We start from the raw sequence: 9,681 nt of genomic DNA, 5'->3' as shown, positions 1-9,681 counted from the left end.
AATGTCACGCGACTGACGCGAAAACGAAACGGTTCAAAATGCACCGTTGTTAGGACTGTTAGGGTTAGAGCCTGATGTTTGTACGTAATAATTTGACATATTTTTTACTTTTTAAATGGCTGAATCACATCTGTCGTTTAAGCCTTGCATCATTGTTCATGGAGGGGCGGGTACCATTCCATTATCGAGGAGAAACTTAGCTCTTTGTGCGGTCAAAGAAGCCGCCCTGGCTGGACATAAAGTGCTACAAGAGGTAAGTGAATATGGCCTGTGTGTGTGTATTCTGTAAGACTTTTAAAGATAAAATATTTAGAGTTTCTTCTTTAAGATTGGGTTCAAACGATTTTGCGTCTATTTACTTACAGACCTAACAGTCATGGTGGAATGGTTTAGGTTATAACATAAAAGTGTAGAGGCGGCGGAGCGTTTTGAACTCATCTTTCACCCAGCCATGCGCATACCCCTACTCAAATTTTACAAAATGCCCTTTTCGAGTTGTTCGTTGGCACAAGCAAACCTCTTTACAATCTTTTTAGTATCTAGTGGACTGGCTTATCGATTTGTGACAATGCATTAGTAGGCAGTTGTTCAGGCGGTCCTGCTTCATGGTGCTTCTTGAGAGGTAGTTCTTGAGTCGTCTCAGGGCAGAAAATGTGCGCTCTGAAGTCGCAGATGCTACTGGTAACGTCAAATACATCCGTAAGAGTTAGTGTACCTCTCCTAACAGTGTTTTGGTGACAGGAGTTTCAGTGTTGGAAGCTGTGCACATGGGCCGCCGTATATTTGTAACCTGACGTACTTCGGGTAGCGCAGTTCTCGCTGCATCAAACGTTTTACAACAGATTATTTCACCAAGCGCGATGCTGGTAAAAGGATTTGTGAAAACATCACGAGATTGAATATTTTGCCAACTTTTATGCTGCACTAGCGTTATTTTCGGCACCAAAACATAGGGGTCTGTGCCCCCCCCCCCCCCCCCCTAATTTTTGTTTGCCTATAATCATGGTTTTTATTTGCAAACGAAAGCACAAAGCAGTGGACATAACATTGGAGCAAGGTTTCCTGAAGGAAAGCAATGTCGTATGCGCATGTAAAACCTCAGGTGAATCTCTGCCACATGTAAAACAACAAAACACACTCTAAAATGCAACATAGGTCAGTTATACACTGTTGAGCCCTTCAATTATTAAGTTAAATCAAGTTGTGACTATTAAATGGGATCACTCATGAATTGAATAATATTGAATGTTCTCTTCATATGTTAAGGACGGTGCCTACTGATAGCGAAGTATTTTTGCGCAGTTTATCGCTATGCGGGAAAAGCAGATCTTAGTGGCGTCTAATGAAATCCAATTAGAAAATTGGGGGTAACCACGCATATTTTAGAGATAACTAAGCAACAATTATTTTAAAAAGCAGCAAAATACAAAGCAATGTATGGCGCTTTTTTCCAAATTGAAGCTTTATTATCTCTGAAAAATGCATGGTTACCCCCGATTTTCTTTTTTGATACCAAAATCACTTGCTAAGTTTTGCTTTCTCCGCATAGTTTTAAAGCGCGCAAAAATATCCCAGTATTAGTAGGCACCACCCATAGGAAACCCAAGTATCTCGAGATGCGCAGAACGTATGCGCAGTAACAATAGTAGGCACCGTCCTTAAGGTGGCCGAACACAGTTTGTGCGCGCTTTGCAGATTCTGTTAGTGATGCTATTAAGCGCGCGCTAGGGTTGTGGTACGCAAATACGGCGGTCGATAAAGTGATCCCTCAATTTCACATGATATGGATAATAAAGTTAATTTTTTATTCTAAATAACTAAGTTTCTCGTTTCTGGACTCTTTTTCTTTTCTTTCCAAGCAAAAAAGTCATTCACTTAGACCTTTTGCATACTTTTCATCTTTGCCATGAAACCCAATTAAAGCCACGCATGCGCATTTGACCAAAAAATTGTGACCGGTTGTTTTCGTGGAAATGAACTGTTTTCTAAGGAACCGCTCATTAGAATTTCGTGACATTTGACATGAAAATAATTCCCTAAAAGCGTAACTCGCCTACAAAGAGAAACATAAATCTAACAGAGAGTATCTTCACAAAACATTAAAATGCAAAATCAATGTTTACAGGAGATCTCTCTGTTAAAATTACATGAAAGTAGTGCAACTGTGTCAGTGTTTTCTGAGTTTTTCTGGATACAAAAAATGGAAAAAATCTAATGAGTACATTTTCTAAAAATAAAGGAAACCTACTTTTTTTGGACGTTTAATGGTTTGATGCGTTGCCATGGAAACGGTACTTAGCTCAACAAGACGTACGAAAATACATTCCTTCTTAGTTAGTCTTACACCATACCAATTTTGGGCGTCCAGAAGTACATAGTTTCCAAATAACGTCTTCTAACACCTGTACACTAAAAAACTGTATTCGGCCACCTTAAATACAGGAAGGATGTGCACTTGATGCTGTGGAGGCAGCAACAAGGAGCATGGAGAGCAGTGGAGTTTTAAATGCAGGGTATGGCTCTTACCTGACAGAAGATGGAACAGTAGAACTTGATGCTATGATAATGGATGGCCAAACTTTAAATACTGGCAAGTTAAATAAATTGCTGCTATCACAATTACGTAATAGCTGAATGGCTAATGAACCTACAAAGCTAATCACAGGAAGGAAGGGGAACTCCCATATATAAGGTGTAATATTGTTATGGATATGTGGCTATGTGCCACCTTCATTTGGGTATGAGTTTTGAGCTGTTTTGGTCTGAAAATGGGTATGGATTTTAAAGGCCTAATTCGGAAAACAGGTAAAGGAAAATGGCTTGTTTCTGGTCTGAAATAGGTTCAGGGTTTAGACAACCGGGATGGACACAGCCCACCAATTTAATGTCCAAGTGGTGCCTACCTACCCTGGCCAGCTAATCTTCATTGAAAATAAGGAAGTTGGGTGATGACGGCATCCAAAGCATGTGATGAGGCCCACAGCTTCTAGCCTGCGAACAGCAGACGTATTTCCGGTCATGGGTACAGGGTTTTCATTTGAGGCCGGAGGCCGGACGTTTGGTCCGGTCGTTTGCCATTCCATGTCCGGTACTTTGAGATCAATTTTGGAGATTTTTTTTTACTACTGTATTATATATTTTTCTTACTAAGGCATCTCATGAACATCACTAGAGGATAACAGAATAATCAATTACATTCTTCAAAACGGCACAGACAGTGATGATTCAGCTTTTGGCTCGGACCTTGATGAATAGACTACACTCTTGATGAATGGACTACAACCCAAGTTACCAAACATTTTTGAAAATCAAATAAATTTGCCATGTTAAGCCAATGAAAATTCTGTTGTTGCCATTCTCCCTCCCCCTCCCCCTACCAACTGACCATTTTCATTCAGTAATTTACTTTTTAAAGAGAATTTTAGTGAGCGCCAGCATTGCCTAGGAAACTGTTTCCTTGGTCAGGGTCCCAAAGGGGTTTAGGGCTCCAGGGCTCCGGCCTGAAAAATGCAGGGCTCCAGGGCTCCAAGGCGAAAATTTCAGGGCTCTAGGGCTCCACATCATCTGCGTTAGGGCTCCGGGCTCCACTCTGGTCTACAATCTTGATATGTAAAAATTCTATTTTTAACGCTAAATCAAATACGCAAATAAAAAAGTCAGCAATTCCGATCAATTTTTTAAACCCAAGCAGCCAGTTATGTTATCTCCTATTATTTAAAAGTGGATTAAATATTAAACTTGTTTAAATGGGGTTGACAGACCTGCACGACTCCCGCTGTGTGCCCATTGTGTTGATAAAAGCCTTTATAGTTTTGCTTTAACAAGCATGTCTCGACTTCCCTTTTCTATAAGAGCTCAAGGGAGGTTCCTTGTATATCTCTCTTAGTAGCGACTGGTCTTGTATTAAATGCCATTTTTCCATTAGAATTTTTTTCAAACATGGCAGTGATGGCTGAAATTGTGTCGCGAAGGGAACAATTTTCTTGTGCGCTTTCTGTATGTGTAAGAGCGTTCTTTCTTTCTGCGAAGTTAACTTCGGAGAGGATTTTGTCCACCAGGATAACCTATCGATCCCAGGCGTGTTTTAAAGTTTTTAATGTTTTCCTTAAACCCTACTTTAGAAGAGTTTGTCCTCAGAAGCCTAAGGGCTTCTCCTTTAACGAAGCCTTTTTTGACGCCTGCTTGGTGGCAATTGTTGTAGTTTGTGTACTGAGATGTTTCAGTAGGTTTGTAATGTGTGCGCATGTCGAGAATCGGTTCTTTCTCGAATCTCTCTCCCTTATAGACTGTTGTATCGAAGAATGTTGTTTCTAATTGTGAGACTTCAGCGGTAAACTTTATGGTAGGGTGGTACGAATTTGCTTGCTCAATGAAATGTTCTATTTCTCCTTTGTTTGTATCCCACAAGCAAAGTACATCGTCAATGAGCCTTTTCCACGTTAGTGGTTTGTTAAAGCTCTGCTTTAAGATCTCCTTTTCTATAGATGCCATAAAGATGTTGGCAAAAGCTACTGCCACTTTAGTGCCCATGGCAGTTCCGTGTGTTTGGAGATAGTTTTTCCCGTTAAATTGGAAGGAGTTCTCCTTCAGTATAGGCTGAGCATTTCTCTGAGGAAATTTGTAGCTATATATAGGAGGGTTTTTGGCATGAAAGTTCTCGTATGCGTTGCATACTATTGTTATTCCTTCCTCCTGTGGGATATTCATGTAAAGGCTAGTGACATCCATTGAGACTAGAAAAGCGTTTCTAGGCACCCTTGTGCTTTCAATAAACCTTATGAAATTTGTCGTATCATTAAGATACGAGTCCTGTATTTGCGCACCGTGCTTGGTGAAGACCCGAAAGTCAGGATGGAAAGGGTCATGAATCTGATGAACAGTTAACAATATAATCTATTAAGGACTGGGTAAGCATTGAAATTATTAATCTTCATCATTATTTGTATCTTCAAAATGATCTGTCAAGCTTTTTTTTTTAAATTTGTGGTAACTGATACCTGCGAGCAAACTACTAAAGGAACGTCCAGTTACTATAAAGTTGTTTTCACCGCGCTCACTACAATTATAACAAAGTTTTCATTAAATCCCTAAATAAGTTGTTGCATATCATTGTAAACTGAGATAACCGCATATACTTGTATTATGTACTGTTCGTCTCTTCAGATTCTGTTTCTTTATGCCGGTTAACATGCACACACAAACACAAAAAGGCGGTAATCAAGAATCAATGCAATCTGGGAACTCGAATGATCAAACTTAAAAATGCTGGGCTCCAGGCTCCGCGCAAAATGTCTTTGGGCTCCGGCCTGCACATCCAAAAAAGGATCAGGGCTCCAGTCAGTAAAATGATAGGGCTCCGGGCTCCACAGTAGAAATTTCAGGGCTCCATGGCTCCAGGGACCCCCCCTTTGGGACCCTGCTTGGTTCCAGAAACGCTGAAAATGGCGTTTCTGAGTATTCTATTTTAAAAATTTCCTGGGGGAGCATGCCCCAAGACCCCCCTAGGTGCTTGCGACTTCGGCGCTTGCGAAGCGCCTTACGGCGCCAAGAAAACATTCTCCGGTGCTTTCAGAAGTATGTCCGCTACTTTACAAAACAGTTGAAAACCCTGTGGGTATGACCAGAAATACGTCTGCTGTTCGCAGGCTACACAGCATCCTAATTTGGTGGCATTTGATGAATTAGCTCCTATATGTCTGGAGTTGCCTGGTCAGTGCCTGTCACAATTGTTAATTGGAACTCTCTTCCACAATGAGCCATGGACATTGCCAGGGACAGCCAGTTGCTTGAGTTTTTAATATCAATTTAGACTGTTGTCCATCACAGTGCATGTATATCTGTACGAGGAAGCATCTAAAATTTACAGTGAAGTGAAGGTGTTGCTGTTGTCTACTAAGACACTAAATACTAAATACTTATTGCTTCCCATTTTCATACCAAGAGTATGTTAAAGGCAGCCTTTTGGGCGGAGCCTGGCAGTGGAGCCCACCATGTGGAATACCCTCTTCCCTCCACCACTTGCATGTACTTGAGGCCTGCTGAACCTCAAGACAGGACTTAGTATATAACTTCCTTAAAGTTTGTATTTATATTTTATACTTATGTACTTATTTATTATGTGATGTTTCTGTATGTGTATTTTTTTTTTCTTTGGGGGTATGAAAGTAGTATTTTGGGGATCACTGAGAGGTTTTCCGATTATTATAAGTGTGGGAGTATATAATGATGAAACTGTGAAGTATGTCAATTTAATTCATTTTTCATACTTTTTCCTCTCTGTTATTGTATCTTCTAGGTGCTGTGGCATGTGTTCTAAACATCGCCAATCCTATTTCCTTGGCACGTAAAGTTATGACAGACACACCCCACTGTTTGCTAGCAGGAGAGGGAGCTGAAAAGTTTGCAAGAAAAATAGGTTTTCCTATTTTAGAGGATCCCAGGGCATTAATAACTGATTATAAACATCAATATTACCTGAAAGAAAAGTTAAAATGGCAAAACTGTAAGGATGCAAATCCTATATTTACAGAGACCACAGCTGATGAAGATGTTGTGCACAAAAGCAAGGATCATGCTGACCCTGAACAACATGACACAGTAGGAGCAGTTGCCATGGATACCAATGGACATGTTGCCGTGAGCAGTTCAACGGGTATATAGAAGGGGTGCAATCTTATCCCCAGGGTCTCCAAAATGGCTGTTTACCATATTTGTTCCTGGAAAAACTTTAGCAAAGACAAAATGAAATCAGTTGTTTCACTTGTCTGAAAATACTGTACAATGGAATTATGAATTATTCACTCATTCTCAGGATACAACAGATTGAACTAATTTTACATTCTCATGTAACAGTTATATTCAGGGTAGGTTATACTGTATTTGGAATTCTACAAACTATTCCGGCTAGAAAAAAGCTGATTTAGAGCAATTCAGACATCAAGGCCAAATCATGCACTTAAGCCCCTCTAACACCAAGCCTTTCACCCCAATTGATTCCATTTCATTTGAGTAAGGAGAGTTCTGATCCTCCCCCACCCCTCCCTCCCTACCAAAGCAATTGTGGGAGTTGGTAACATCTTTATTGGTAATTTTTGCTTCTTTAAAGGAGGCACATCTCACAAGATGGCTGGCAGGGTGGGAGACTCACCCCTCGTGGGATCAGGCACATATGCCAATCACTGGGGAGGAGCTTCGTGTACTGGTCATGGAGAGTCCTTAGCTAAAGTGGTCCTTTCAAGAGAGGTTGTGCACTGCATAGAAAAGGGTGATGCACCTTCTGATGCTTGTAGGAACTCCATAAGAAAAATGACTGAACTAACTGGCAGAAGCGGTGGTGTGATATGTCTGGATAAGTTTGGGAAGGCTGGATTAGCATTCAACACAATGCATATGTTATGGGCATCGGTGACTCAAGGCACCCTGAAATATGGAATTGACCCAGAAGAAGAAATGGAAGAACAAGTTTAGATCGCAACAATGTATGGATGACCGTAATTATTCGATTTAGTGCATTGTTTCCAATAGAGACCTCCTTTCTTATAATCATCCCCCAAGAGCTTCGTTTTATTTATTAGGCACCCCTTTTGCAGAACTGTCCGATACACCCTCCCCGCCCCCCATTAATAAGTGCTCCCAAAGTATGGCATCATCAAATTTGTCAGTATGAAACATGGACTGCACTGAATTCCCAGGGGGTGGAGGGGGGGGGGGGGGGGGGGAAACTGCCACATAAAAGTGACAGGGACTGAGGACTACGGACTGAGGACTACGGACTGGGTATAAAACATGGTACTGGGGTATGAAACGCGAACTAGAGTATAAAATAAAATACGGACTAACGTACAAAGAGCGTTCGATTCGCCTGACAAGTACAAATGCGGCAACAAATTTATAGTTCAATCATTTAAGAAAGGTTACCTCATACTTAGGGGCAACTTAAATGAGGAGGTCCACTAAAGGAAAGATACTCGAGTCTTGCCTGACAAACAACATAAGACCCTTGCCAGAAGAAATCACTGTATCATCCTTGCGAGTCACAAAACAGTCGCCGTCTGTCTTTAAATAGGGACCTTCAGATTTGACTACGAGTACGAGATTGAGTACGAGTACGACTTTTCAGATCTAGTTTGCGTGGCTTGGATAACCGCTTGTCTCAACAATCTTGTTTCTAGGGTCTTGTTATCTGCTGGTAAACAACAGGAAAGAGTGAGAGTTTTGGAGATGTTACTGATTTGAAATTTGAGAGTCGTACTCGTACTCAATCTCGTACCTGAAGGTCCCTAATATTTACTGAATTCCAGCTAGACTACAAAGCAATGGAGCTACATGTCTGCTCCAAGAACACAATACCTTTCAAAGTACAAAGAAAATTAGCATAGTAAAATCTACCGTAATTCATGGTAGATTAACTTAAAAATTGTTCCTTCTGCGAAGTGCTCGCTCTAACGAAGGGCTAACGGTCGAAACGTCAGCTCTCAAATCTCTTTACCGTGGTCAAATTTCCCCCATCGACGCAGCACCACAGTTTCTTTAGAAACCAACCCTCAATCTTATCCATTTGTTTTCATATGAGGTTAATTATAATTTCAAAGTTTTTATAAGAGACAAAATTTGGCTACTTACACAGTAAGCAAAGTTTTGCGATACGACACGTATCGTAGTTTAAGTTCGTTATTGCTAAATAATTTTTAGCTAAATATGAAATTTGATTTCTATATGTACGTTTGAAAGAGATTAAAGAGAATTTTAAAAAGATGATGGCCGCCATTTAGTGAATCACAGCCTTTTCAATGATCGCAAATTATCGGAAAATAAAAATGGAAGTCGGAAAATCACATCGAAATATGACCACTGCTTCAGAGTTCAGAGTTTTTTTCCCTTAATCACGAAACTAATAACAGTAGTACTTATCGTTTAGATTAGGAGCAAAACAGTATATTGGATATTTAGAAAAATTAAAATTTTCTCGTGCTCAATTCTATTTACAAAAGATAATGCAAGAAAGAGGTTTCAATAGGCCTTATCACGGTTTTCGACGCCATTTTGACGGTTAGGCAAACAGGCTTGAAATAACAGTGTTTGTGTGGAAATCCGATGTCAAATAATTTTCATAAAACATCACTTCTGAAAAATTCATGAATTGGAAAGTTTTGGCACTAGGAAAAGGATTTTAAGAAAAAAATTGGAGGGATGTAGCTGTGCCAGGAAGCGTCCAGTCGTGTTTTGAACTTTCCATACATTTGTCTGTAAAGCGAACCAGCCGTGACTGCCACTAAAAATAGTTCGCGGGAAAAAAATACAGGGAAATGTATGGAACGTTCAAAACACGACTGGACGCTTTTGTAGCAGGGGCTTTTGGGGCATTTTAGCTATGTGGCTAAGCGACAGGTGCCCTGCTACCTACCGGGATCTTTTACATCAAGTGGACCAGATCTTCTTCACAGGAACATAGCATTTATTGTAGATCTTGACTCATTCTCTTACAGGTAGAACTCAAAAGCTTTTTCTGAAGAACATTTGTCATATAAGACCCGTAGCCAATTGTATTTTGACGACTCAATTTCACTTGCGTAAGCCTAACAAATGGAGTAAATTCTAAAGAAATTACTTTTCGCGCCTTTACAAACTGAAGCTCATTTCTCATTCGAAAGAACAGCAGGTGTTCAACACCTATGTGTTTTA

At 40.3% G+C, this 9,681-nt stretch overlaps 2 protein-coding genes across 3 annotated transcripts in view; one reads left to right on the top strand and one right to left on the bottom strand.

Annotated features, from left to right (window-relative positions):
- The first annotated feature begins 6 nt into the window (after nucleotides 1-6).
- LOC146480648 (isoaspartyl peptidase/L-asparaginase-like) lies at nucleotides 7-8,754 on the top strand. 2 transcript variants are annotated; one of them, XM_085109828.1, is made up of 4 exons: nucleotides 7-253; nucleotides 2,443-2,590; nucleotides 6,296-6,652; nucleotides 7,106-8,754. In XM_085109828.1, exons 1-4 carry the CDS (start codon nucleotides 116-118, stop codon nucleotides 7,465-7,467), a joined length of 1,005 nt encoding a protein of 334 aa, XP_084965954.1. In that variant the 5' UTR covers nucleotides 7-115; the 3' UTR covers nucleotides 7,468-8,754. The 2 variants fall into 2 exon arrangements, with proteins under 2 accessions (XP_084965954.1, XP_084965955.1); XM_085109829.1 differs by lacking the exon at nucleotides 7-253 and adding an exon at nucleotides 984-1,155.
- Nucleotides 2,599-9,681, bottom strand: part of LOC146480641 (uncharacterized) — a 73,183-nt gene continuing 66,100 nt past the window's right edge. The window contains exon 2 of the mRNA XM_085109831.1: nucleotides 2,599-4,774. Within this exon, the coding sequence (XP_084965957.1) occupies nucleotides 4,030-4,774 (745 nt within the window). The 3' untranslated portion in view covers nucleotides 2,599-4,029. The remainder of the gene's footprint in view (nucleotides 4,775-9,681) is intronic.

This window comes from Pavona decussata, unplaced genomic scaffold, assembly GCF_977016875.1.
Source record: "Pavona decussata unplaced genomic scaffold, jaPavDecu1.1 SCAFFOLD_53, whole genome shotgun sequence".
In the NCBI taxonomy this organism is placed as follows: domain Eukaryota; kingdom Metazoa; phylum Cnidaria; class Anthozoa; order Scleractinia; family Agariciidae; genus Pavona; species Pavona decussata.
Note: the sequence above shows the minus strand (reverse complement) of the source record. Positions and strands in the feature narration are given on the sequence as shown.